The sequence below is a fragment of the Lathamus discolor genome, chromosome 2, assembly GCF_037157495.1.
Source record: "Lathamus discolor isolate bLatDis1 chromosome 2, bLatDis1.hap1, whole genome shotgun sequence".
In the NCBI taxonomy this organism is placed as follows: domain Eukaryota; kingdom Metazoa; phylum Chordata; class Aves; order Psittaciformes; family Psittacidae; genus Lathamus; species Lathamus discolor.
Genome location: NC_088885.1, coordinates 159,389,993 through 159,402,291, shown reverse-complemented (window position 1 = coordinate 159,402,291; position 12,299 = coordinate 159,389,993). Strand labels below are relative to the sequence as shown.

General features: G+C 50.7%; 1 protein-coding gene across 5 annotated transcripts in view; it reads right to left on the bottom strand.

The window, feature by feature from the left end:
- Positions 1 to 620: 620 nt before the first annotated feature.
- RHPN1 (rhophilin Rho GTPase binding protein 1) overlaps positions 621 to 12,299 on the bottom strand; it is a 37,680-nt gene continuing 26,001 nt past the window's right edge. For all 5 annotated transcript variants that reach the window (XM_065669070.1, XM_065669065.1, XM_065669066.1 and 2 more), the window contains 10 exons: positions 12,165 to 12,289; positions 11,705 to 11,871; positions 11,032 to 11,219; positions 10,745 to 10,901; positions 8,625 to 8,744; positions 5,928 to 6,122; positions 5,604 to 5,680; positions 4,277 to 4,423; positions 2,901 to 3,059; positions 621 to 2,760 (listed from right to left, as the gene is read on the bottom strand). In XM_065669070.1, coding sequence (XP_065525142.1) covers positions 2,566 to 2,760; positions 2,901 to 3,059; positions 4,277 to 4,423; positions 5,604 to 5,680; positions 5,928 to 6,122; positions 8,625 to 8,744; positions 10,745 to 10,901; positions 11,032 to 11,219; positions 11,705 to 11,871; positions 12,165 to 12,289 — 1,530 coding nt within the window. In that variant the 3' untranslated portion in view covers positions 621 to 2,565. The remainder of the gene's footprint in view (positions 2,761 to 2,900; positions 3,060 to 4,276; positions 4,424 to 5,603; positions 5,681 to 5,927; positions 6,123 to 8,624; positions 8,745 to 10,744; positions 10,902 to 11,031; positions 11,220 to 11,704; positions 11,872 to 12,164; positions 12,290 to 12,299) is intronic.

The window sequence follows — 12,299 nt, the reverse complement described above, 5'->3', positions numbered from 1 at the left end:
TCCTCCCTGGATGGTGAAGAGTTGGGCTCCATTGAAACACTGACTCCACAGGGAAAACGGGGGTGGGAGGGGTGTCCCACGTCAAGGAATTGCTCTTTGTCAGCTACGCATGAGCTCCTCCAGCACCAGTGATGCCTTTGTTTCCATTGATGCCTTTGTTCCCATTGATGTGCTCTTCCAAAAACAAGAGGCTTGGAAACCCCTTTTTGGCAACCCAAAACCAACAGAAACCCCAAACCCCAACAAATTTGCTTCACACAACCCTGCTGTGAGAAGCAAACATGACTTTCTTGAACAGTTTCCTTCCTTTTATCCAGGAGAAAAGCCCCCAGTGGATCCAGCCTTCTCACCTTCCACATTACTTCCATGGGACAAAGCCCCAGCTCCCATTTCACCACACTGGAGATGAAGATGATGTCTCACCAAGGGTTAATCTGGGTGTTTAGGACCTTGGTTTGCTTTGGGTCAGGCTGTATGAGATCCAAATGATCTCACCAAACCTCAACAGCTTCAGATTTAAGTGACCCAAATGAAAATGACCCAAACCTGACCCATTTGGAAGCCCAACCTTGATCCCCACCGGTGTAGTAATTCACAACAGAGATGCACACTACAAAGTGTTTTGGAATCAGTGCTTTTTAATCCATAAAAGGTGAGAGTCCATGTACAAAATCAACCAAAACAAAACCACTGGTGTTAGGGAAATCATCCAACTCACACAACACACAACCCCTCCGCTGATGCCAATGAAGGAGTTGGGTGATGCGGGTGGAAACGCGACGCGCAGGCTTCTAAATAAATACTTCCCCAGCTCCAAGATGTCCCTGTTGGCAACACATTTAGAATCAGGGGGAAGATGCTGCTGGGATGCTCTAACGGGAAGGTGGCCTTTCCTGTGAACCCACCGCCTTCCTTAGCACTCAAGCAGCTGGGAAGATGACGCAGGAAATCTGACTGCACCAGATGGTGGCAGCCGGATCTCTAATCCGGTTTGATGATGTCTCGGTCTATAGAGAGGGTTCTTGGTTGTTAATACAGAGCTAGAAGCCCTGTGGAAGAAGTTCTTTACTGTGAGGGTGGTGAGGTGCTGGAACAGGTTGCCCAAAGAAGTGATGAATGCTCCAACGCCAGGTTGGACAGAGGTTGGAGCAACCTGGTCTAGTGTAAGGCATCCCTGCCCATGGCAGGGAGGCTGGATCTAGATGATCTTAAGGTCCTTTCCAACCCAAACCATTCCATGATTCTATTACTCAGTTCTCCCTAACTAAAACCAGGGCTGAAAGCTCAGCACTCGGGCATTGTGCCACCAAGAAGTCATGATACAACCCCATGGGGATGCACTCGTGATGATATCCCTTGCACGTTCACTCCTTTAAACTAAATGTGTCACCACTTAAAAAGTACAAAAATACAATTGCATCTCTGAAGGGTATTTTATACCTACCAAGATCATCCAAGCACTGAAGAGCAGACAGCTCTTTAGCCTTCAGAAAAATAATGCACGAGGCAGAAATGGGATGGAGAAAATGGTGCCAATATATCTAAGAGCATATTCGGAGTCTCCCAGCGTTTCCAGTACAATTACCGAGATGCATGTATCCATCAGCCCAGCTCTGGTACGAATGCTGACAGCACAGTGTTAGGGTATTAGCAACGTGTGCAAGATCCAATACTAGCACAAATTTAGTAGTTTAATAATCTGGAGGAGCTATCTTCCTGGAATTTTAATCTCATACCAAACAAAAAAAACCCAGCAAGGCTCTTAGCTATTAATCTACTCACATATTTAGGGCAATCCACGTCTACTGATTAAAAGAAGCGAGACAAATGCACCTTAAGTCTTTCCCTTTTCTTCCAAAGAAGCAGCTGGGCTGCATTTGCTGCACCAACCTGGGTGGTTGTTAATAAAACACAAACAAAAAGCACTAAAAATATGGTCAAAACCATTCTAATTTCAACTCATTTCACTGGGACATCTCCTAACTGGTATCACGGCAGAGATGCGCAGCCTGGTGCTGCCTGTGCTGGACCCCACAATGGGATCACAAGTCCCACACTATCCTCTCTCCTGAAAAAGGGGAGTTGAAGATGGAACTGGATTCAGCTCTGCCAGCAGCTCCTGGTGAGCAGCGGTGCCACCTTCTACCTTGCAGAGAAAGCCTAGGAGATGCTAAAGAAGGTTACAGCTTTTGCTTTAATGGCTGGGGCTTGGTTTGGCTGCTCCTCGCACCGAGCAGAAGACACAAACCAGTCCCTGCTTTATATTGAAACGCAGCTCCCCCCAGGTTCCCCCTAAGAGCAAAATGAAAGTTAAAAATCAAGGATAAATCAGTTCCCCATATTGTTTAGGCTGAGGATGGTTTAACACAGGAGCTGGGAGATGAAGGAGCTAGTGCTGTGCATCACTCGCCTCTTTGGAGAGGATCCGACCAGCGGCACATCCCTGGGACAGTGGGGTTCCTTGCAGCACCGACACCAGCACAGCTTGGAGGCCACCAGTGCTTGCAAGGGCTCATGGGCAGCCAGCCCTGGAGTGGTGGGACACAAACTAACCCTGTAGCTGCTTCAGTACATGACCTCGTTGTCTCCCACCGTGGTGAAGGGGATGCCGTAGGTGCTCTTCTTGCTCCGCTTGCTCTTCTTGCTCCACACCAGCAGCGTGCTGGCACTCTTGCTGTTCATCAGGCTCTTCCGGCTGTTCTCTTTGTTGCTCTTCAGCACCCCAGTGCCCGAGGACATTGCTGCTGCCTTCTTGTCTGCCTGTTTGGGAAGCAGAGAGGGATATGAAGACAACGCAGCACATGAGATGCAGACATGATGCCTGGCCTCAGCCCTGCACTTCCAGCAGGAGCCTGGGGAACCTCTTGTGTTTCCCACCTAAGGCTTGGGATGTGACTTACAGCTTTTAGTCCCTCTGAGCCCTGCAGGGTTATCACACCGATCTCCACTCCCTCCTCTCCAGTGCTCTTCAGCAGTTGCACCACCTCAGCATGCTTGGACCACTTGCAATCCTTGCCATTCACTGAGATGATGTAGTCACCCTCCTTCAACCCAGCTTCCTGCAGCGAAAGAGAGAAGATGCACATGTTTGAGCTCATGGATGTCACTGCATGTGGTCTGCTTGATGTCCACCCCATTCCGTGGGTGCCAGTCCTACAGAGATACGGGTCACAAGGAGGGCTGGGGTCCATCCTCCACCTACAGCATAAAACACACAATGCCTTCATCATCCTAAAGCTTTTACATCTGCTCTGCAGCATGTGGGATGCTCTAGAGACTAAGCACCTCTTTTGCTGCTGCTGGAGACAACCACACTCAACATCCAGCCTTGCAAAAAAAAAAAAAACCATCCAGCTCTAACTCTCATAAAGGCTATATTGCAGGTCTACAGAAAAAAATAACATATATATATATAAAATATCGCCTGCAAGCCTTGATCCTTCAGAAAACAGCAGGTTCAGCAAGGTTCTGCACGCCCTTCATCCATCAAGGCATCAACAAGGCTCTTGATGTGGCAGCTCAGGGCTGTGGGCACAGCATCAGAGCAAGAAGCAGCTCAGCCAGCACATGTCAGGCCAGCTGCAGTGGAGGTTTAGAAGCTTATCCATGCAGGACAACCACATTTTGGTGTCTATCTGGAGTCCAATCCCACCCCAGCTAAGTGCAATAAAGCCCATGAGACAAGATATGGACCACATATGGTCTTTGAGAAGATTTTAGTCTCCCAAAAAGGGAAATCCTGCTGCCAAGAGCTGTTGTTACAGAGATGCTGGGCTCTGGATGGCAGACTTGATGCTGAACAGTGCTGAGGGAAGAGGGAGACCTTTTGCACATCCCACCAGCCTGCTCCTGAAAGCTTCTGCTGGAACACAAAGTGTCCCCTGATACATCAGAAAGCCCAGAAATAAGTTTTCACTGCAATAACTCGTGTTTCAGACTTGCCATCTTGTTCCATCCACTGTCACGTCCCAAAATGGGGGAGAAGGGAGCTGGGTGCTTGCCAAAGAGAAGCTGCCAGCAGTTACAAGCTGAGCTAATCTCAGTGTTTTTTTCCCTTAGCTGTCTCCTAAGGAATTAAAAACAACTCAATTATTTCCTGACACCCACCTGCAAGCCCCAGGCTCAGATCAGACAGGGATGAGTCTCCACCTCAGTACACCAATGCAGTTACCAACTGAGTGTTAAGACCTAAAACCACCCCAGTACCCCTCAAGGCATCCTTTGACATCCCAATTCCAGCATCCCCATGGGGACAAGAAGATCCTGGGGTACTCACAGAAGCACAGCCCCCTGGGATAACCCCAGCAATGAGGACAGGGGAGTCTCCTCGGAGTGTGAATCCAAACCCGTTCTCTCCTCTCATCAGATGGACTCTCCGCACTGGGTACCACTTGTTTTTGGCTGAGAAAACCGAAAGGGGCCCCTGGGATGAGGTGGAAAGATAGAAAGAACATTTTGGTGCAAGAACAACACCCTGGGGATTTGCAACCTTGCAAAACACCCACTGACTGGGAGGAGGCAGGGCAAGAAAGCACATCTTTTGCTTTTCTTTAAGGATGTGATTTGGAGCCTGGCCGGAGTTTTACACTTCCTGCACACGCAAAAGGTGGATTTATGCACTATAAAGCTAGAGGTGCTTAAAAGCCCATATCAGATGTTGGTTTTACGAGCAGCAGTAGCTTTGTGCAGGTTGGGAAGGACCTTAAGACGTTTCTGCCCAGAGATAAGGTCTGGACATCTCTCCCTGCACTGCCCCACTCCTGCAAGGCACAGCAGTGAGCTCGTATCTATCTAGACACTATAATCCTGGAGCAAAGAAAACAGAAAGCTCTGATGAGAAGAGCTTAATTCCCTGGCTCCTTAACTCCCCTGTTCAGGAACAAACAACAGTACCCAGGGAGCGATGATGGGTGGTGAGGATTTTCCATGCTGCCTGGCTCTGGGGGATGCAGCCTAACTGGGGTCGTCCAGTAGCAGAGTGTGAGGTAGTGTTCAAGCCCCCAAATCCATCCTATCTTCCTGTCTTTTCCCCACTTTTCTATTGCCACAGGAGCAGAATATACCTGCCTGTCTTGGGGCTGCTCAACCAACCTTTCCCTGGGGTGCTGCACAGCCCTTGGGGTGCATGGGGCACAGGGACAGCACAACCAGGTCCCATAACAGCCACAAAGCTCAGCCCTGCTCCCCAGGACCCTGCAAACCTAAAGAGGGGAGGGATATAAAGGTCCAGTGGGATATTCCTAGTGCCTTTCAGCTGGCACCATCCTGCTCCCAGAAAGCTTCCTCTAAAGGGTCTCTTTGGTCCTTTCTCAGGTGAAACCTGCCCTAAATGCCTGTGCTGCTCTACTGTGCACTGGTGGAGCTTTGTGACCCATTTAGGTCTTACAAAGACAGATCCATGCACCCTAACCCTCCTCTTGCACATGCCCCTGCCTTCTTTTCCTCCTTGGAAAGCCACCCATGGGTGCAACGGCTGCACCAGAGAGGGAGAAGAGGCAGACGGAAAGGGGAGGAAGGAAACCAGGTGCTTGCAGAAGCATGCAGGGGAGGAGGAGGAGATGTCTGCTCCCATGGGGCACCCTCCATCCCATAGCTGTACGTACCAGCCTGTGGAAGAGGTCGGTCACCTTCACCTGGGAGAAGCTGGGGGATTTGATCTCTGGCTTCTGGTGCGTTTTGGCTGGCAGAAGGGAGAGGAAAGCACATACACTGTGGTCAGGCGGTTGTGACAGCTTCTGCCTCTACACTGTGCTCCTTGAAGAGGGATTTTACAACCCACAAGAGCTGCAACATGCTCAGGCAGCTGCCAGACATGCAACCTGAAGCCCTTGCTTCTGCCTGTGATGACAGAGAACTCTGGTCCCCAGCAACAAGCCACAGACTTGCATGGGAGTTTGCCCACCCCATGCAACCTCAGCTCCACTTACGGTGAATATCTGGAGCATCTCCAGTTTCAAAGAAGTCCTCCTCATGGTCGATTTCAGAGTATTTGCTCAACGAACGCTTGTGGGCAAAGGAGAGGACCTCCTGCAGGATATCCATCTTCCTGAGGATCTTACACAACCCATGAATCCTCATGGCTTCCTCGTGCTTCATGATGGCTTTCTTCAGATGTGCTTTGCCTGCAAAGGAGCAGAGAGATCTGAGCCCAAGCAGAGCGGAGCTGTTCCCTCTCGGCTGCCTACGGATGACAGCAGCTCCCAGGGCTGTGCCACCCCGACGTGACTCAGGGACAGCCCAGTCACGTTTGCAGCCTGCCAGGCATTCAACGTGCTGCTAAATGGAGTAGGTCCCAGCCGTCAGCTCGAGCCCCCGATGTAGGGCTGGGAAGGGACCTTGAAGGGTGACCTACTTCACTCCCCCGGCGCTGGAGCTGGCAGATGTTCCCAAAAAGCAAGCAGCAAAGGAGCTGCCACCACGTTGTGCAGCCTCCAAAGTCCCTCCTAATGCTTTAACCTCAATCTCCTCCACAAATTAACTTCTCTCCAGCACCTTACATCCCACGGGAGGACAAATACACGAAGGACAATCAAGCCTTGTCCTCCTGGTGACAGCTTCAGGAAGATGCAACACGTCTCCCTCTTTTCTAGGCTAAGCAAAGCTTTCTCCTTGCCCCGCAGGTCCTGCTTGCCATCCTCTTCGGCATCTGCTCTTGCTTTGCTCCTCTTAAGTTGCCTTCAATGCGTTTTCTATCCTCATGGAAACGGAGCAGCCAGGAAAACAGCTATATAAGCTAAACTACCAAAAAAGCTCTGTCTACGCACTCGTATCATAGAAACCCGGGTGCCTGTTGCGTTTCCCAGTTTAGGACACAGGGTGGCAACATAATCCAGGGAGATGATGGCGTTTGCTCCAGGTTTATGTGGACCAAAGGCAGTGGTTTCAAGACCTTCACTTTCCTCAGTAAGTTGCATTCGAGGAAGTATTTTGAGGCTGAATAGAACACAGAGAGGAAGATTCCCCCTAAAACTGTATCACATCCATCAATCCTATCTTATCAAAGCATCCACTGTCAGCAAGAAAGCAACTAGGTTTTAATGACTATCTAATGACTGTCCTGTGATTTCCAAGAGATTACAGGGAATAGAGGTTGGGCATGGAAGTCCATGGCTCCACTCTGCTTAAGATGGGGGAATATATTATGTTTGAGAAAACATAATGTTATAAGACCATGAGACAAGGGAAGAGGGAGGGAAATATCCTTCCAGAGAGATGATTTTAATGCCACAAAGCTTCTTCCTTTACTATAAACCAAACCCAGAGCTGAGGCTGGTGTCTGCATGCTCACTTTTCACCACCAGATGTGGGGAATAAGCTCCATTCAACAAGAAGAGCACAGACAGAGCTTGAAGCTGGGCTGATGTACATCATATATGGAGACAGGCTGAGAACATTGGGGCTGTTCAGCCTGGAGAAGAGAAGCTGAGTGCAGACCTCAGAGCAGCTTCCAGTGTCTGAAGGGGGCTGCAAGGATGCAGGAGAGGGACTCTTCATTAGGGACTGTAGTGATAGGACAAGGGGTGATGGGTTCAAACTGAAACAGGGGAAGTTCAGGTTGGATATAAAGAAGCAGCTCTTCCCTGTGAGGGTGCTGAGGCACTGGCACAGGGTGCCCAGAGAAGCTGTGGCTGCCCCATCCCTGGTAGTGTTCAAAGCCAGGTTGGACACAGGGGCTTGGGCGACATGTTCTAGTGTGAGGTGTCCCTGCCCTTGGCAGGAGGATGGAACTGGATGATCTTAAGGTCCTTTCCAATCCAAACCCTTCTATGATTCTAGACACCAGATGACAGCAGCTGAGGGTGTTGGGGTGGTGTTACCATAACACTCTGGTTTTGGGGTATAAGGAGTCTCTCATTGTATGTCCTCCACCTCCGATCCCCAGCAGTAAATCTGACCAAGCAGCCAGGAGAACTCTGCTGTGGTTGGTGATGTGACAAACTCCTCCCTGGTGGGACCTGTATCCTTTCACACATGTGCAACGAGTGGAAAGAGCACCAGGAAGCAGCTACTGGGGGAGGCAAGCCGGAGATGACATCCCAAAACCAGGGCACTGAGCTCTGCTCTCCTTGCAGCCTCCTTGGGGAGGAGCTGCCAAACCATGACTTGAGCTGAATAAGCAATGCTCTGGTTTTGTCCCTCAAGCTGAAAATCCACATGGGAGGGAGTTTTTGTTTCTCAAACCTTTTGATGCAGCTAAAAAAGCCACCCCCTGGCATCTGCTGTGTCTTCTTGTGATCCAGACAAGTCAGCAGCAAGGAGCTTCCAGGATCTCTGTGTCCCTGTGGATTTCTCCATACTGCGTTGGGTGATGTTACCTTGCTTAGAACATCTTTGTGCCTGAGGTTTTACTGTTAAACTTGGTTGGAAAAGTTGGTGCAAGCAATGTGAGTTGGTTCTCAGCACCCTAATAGAGATCCATGATGCTTTCCTGCCTTCCCAGGAGAGGCTCTTCCCAAAGAAAGCCTCAAAATGATGTATTTGCATGGAGAAACCCCCCACAACAGCTCATCACACACCTTCGTGAAGACCATGCATCCATGAATAGGGTTACTGTGTGGCTCACTGCTCATACATTAAGGTTTCATTGCAAGCACTGGGGGTTTTGCCCCCATCAATGTGCTTACCCAGCTTCCTCCTCTCCTCAGGGTCCTGCAGCAGGACACGGAGTGATGGTCCCTCTGGCATGGTGACATGGAACTGGATAAAAGCCTTCTCCTGCTCTGGCAGTTCAGCATCAGATGCCGCTGTGTGAAACAGAGTGGGAGGGGATGAGTTTAGAGAGGTCAGGGCACTGCTTGACCACCCAGACCCCTGAGACAGTGAGGACGGGAGGACAATGAAGCCACATCCATGTTCACATAGCCCTGAACTTGAGCAGCAGCTTCCTCTCACACAACCACAGCCTGCAACAGCTACAACATCACTGATCATAGAATGGTTTGGGTTGGAAAGGACCTCAAGATCATCCAGTTCCAACCCTCCTGCCATGGGCAGGGACACCTCATACTAATGAGAAAAGGGAAGCATTATCACATTCAAGGCATAGCACAAGTATCTGGTTCTTTTGCCCCTGTCCCTTCTTTGCTCCAATCTGGAAGCAGGATTGGAAATAAAGAGCCCTGGGTTTTCCTCATCTGGAGGCTAGCGACATGGAAGCAACAACTAAAGCACAACAGCAGGGTAGACCAAAGCGTAACTTGGGAGCTGAGCCCCCCTTGCTGTGCCTGGGACACCTGCATGGGCACAAAGTTTGCAGTACAACTGAAGGGGTCCTTCACTGGAGAAACTGAGATGGATTCAGAGCTCCAAGCACCATGCTGGGCTCTGTATGTGTCCTTTTTACAACCTTATTTCCAGCCAAAGCTGTTCCTAATCCCCTTGGGCTCACAGGGAGCTCAGGGTTGGATGGCAGCCTCCTTCCCTGCGCACAAAGCGCATTCAGAAGGCTCCCAAGGACCTTGTGGATTTGCTGGTCCAAAAGGAAGAATACAAAGGCTGGGAACTGGTTCTCCCTGTGCAGCATCCCTGGGGGATTAAACTGCAGCTTAAGGAGTTTCTTGCCAGCTGGTTATGGGAGCTAAAGATCCATTATTCTGAACAAGGGGGTCAGGGAAAGGCAGTGAGGAAGCAGCTGAGATCTCAACATCATTGCTCTGGATGCAGCAATAAGCAATCCCCAGAAACCCAAATTCTGCATCTCCATCAGATTTGTGTTTCCCTCAGCATTAAGGTTGCCAGGAGCCTCCAAATGTTAGGGAAGAGGTTTGTCCTGTCCCTTATAACCCCATATCAAACCCAGCTCTATCACCATTCTCTGCCATTTCTGTCTTTAAGCTGCACCTCACTATCTGCCAACTCTGCCCCAGCAGCTCAATCCTGCTTCCACAACACCCACGTGGCACAAGCCCTGCAGCAAGATTTGGACAGGCTCTGGAATGGGGGAGGATGCAGGGAAAGTCTGGCAGCAATTACCATCACTGTCAGCTCTCACCATAACTGGCACAGCACTGCTTTGGCAGCCATCCCCCAAGAGCCCTTCAGCCTGGCTTCAGCCACCTCATCAAGTGATGGGTCAGCTCCACAGGTCACAGCGTGCATCACTTGCCTGCCCCCAGATCCTCTGCCTGACCCAGAATTGCTTGCCAGGGTGTTGGTGATGGTGCAATGGAGATGATGGGTTGGATCCTACATCCATGCTCCAGCTGGCTCCATGAAGCCACATCAGCCTGGCTCCATCACAGCCATGTGTACCCCGCTGCCAGTACTCACCACCACAGGATTCCCAGATCAACCAGCCATTAAATTCAAGGTTCTTCTGGGTTTATCTTTATTTCTGAAGCCTTCAGCTGTCCTGGCACAAGTAATGGGTGCCCCAGACAATACCCAGCTGAGAACGTGGGCACATGCATGGTCAGCAGGTAGCTGACCCCCTATTTACCCACCTGGTCCCAAAGGGGACAGCAAATGACATCCCTACAGCACCTCCTTTACTCACCTTCTTAGGAAGACTTAGCAAGCATTGTGCAAACCAGAAATATGGGGGAATTCTGACTTACACATGAATCCCTGAGTCAATAAACAAGATCAACAGCTCAGAGCATCCCAAAACCTTTAGGTTTTGTATCCATCTACCCTGTGCATGTCTCCACCTCTTTACTTGCAACCCCTCCTCCTAAACAAGAGCCTATCATGTGGAGCCAGCACTTGGCTGAGCAGGCAGCTGCCTCTGAGATGTAACACTCACCAGGGCAGTCACAGAGGGCAATGGCAGCGAAGTAGTGGGAGAGGGCTTTGAAATGCTCCGATTTGACATGGACCATGGTGGTCCAAGAGAAGGGAACATAATCCTTCACGTGGGCCTGGGTCATTGTTTGGTGAACCAGTGAATAGACATCTTCTACCTGTGGAATGTCAAGGGACAACATGGGCTGAGATGTAGGACATCCATCAAGAGACAGTGACAGCAGGCCACAGAAGAAACCTCTCCAGTGGTAACATCCCACCAAATCCTCTCCTCCCCATGGTGCTCACCCTTGCTGCCTCCTGGGCGAGCTGCAGCTGTGTGAGGAAGTCGTGCTGGGCACGCAGAAGGGTCATCTTCTCAAAGACACACTCCTGGACCTGAGCGACCATCAGCCGCACCAGCATGTTCAGAGAGGCAGCGCTCATATCCAAGCTGGGAGCATTGGAGAAGTTCTCCTTCAAGTAGTTAAAGGCACCTGCACAAGGGAGAAGCTCCTGGTAGCCACAGGGCTTATAAGCAGGAGGGTCAGACCACAAAGGTTTCCCCACCAGCAGCACAGGAGAAGAGCCAGCAACCAACAAACATCTCACTACAACCAGTGGGTAAACAGATAGGGTGTCCCTCCCTTGCTACCTAAATCATCCTTGTGCTCACACCTTTCTTCTCCAAAGCCCTGGGTAACCACAGTTGTTGAGTCTCTTTTAATCCCAGCTACTTGCAGACAGATCAGCGTCTCTTCTATTCCCAGCTGGAACATCCCTACTGCTGTGTGGCAGCCACATTGAGTGGCTCTTGGGTCATCCCAACTTCTCTTCATCACCCACAGAAGCAGCATGGCACCAACTCGTACTTGATTTGTGGAGATGCCCTGTCCCCATCCCTCTTTGCACATGTGTGGAATACTCCCAGCCCAGGGAGATGCTGCCCTCAGAGATCCAGGGAAGGGGGGAACCCACGTACCTGCTGCCTTCTGGAAGGCATCGATGGCCTGGTTGAGCCCTGGCAGGGAGGCACGGTCCTGCCGTGCTCCAATCTGGGTGTGCAGAGCTCCAATGTTGAAGAGCACACTGCCCTTCTCGAAGGCCAGTGCTCGCTGGTGGGATGGGACCCCAGTCAGGGAGTCGTACCTGGGGAAGGGAAGAGTTGGATGCCCATTACTACACATGGAGAAGGAGGCTGGAAGGTTTTCAGCATTCTTTATGGGCCCAAAGCCACTGTTTGCATCACAGCTCATCCCCATAGGGTGTGCTCTTTCCCCTGCATCCTCTAACCAACTCACCAATGGCAACAGCAAACCCACCTCCTCATGTCCACCAGCCCTGGCTTTGCTGCAGAGGCAGCAATCCCACCATGAAGGCTTGATCCCAGCTCCCCCCCCTACTCACAGTTCCCCAAGGGGGATGGGGAAAACTGCACCAACCAGTGGAAGTAGACACCCAGGCTTTTGGTGGGAGGGAAGAAACGGCTGTCAAGGAAGTAGAGCTGGTTGTAATACTCCATCAAGAGCTCAAGCCCAGCTTCATTGCGACTTGGGGTGCGCATCGCCTGCAACAGT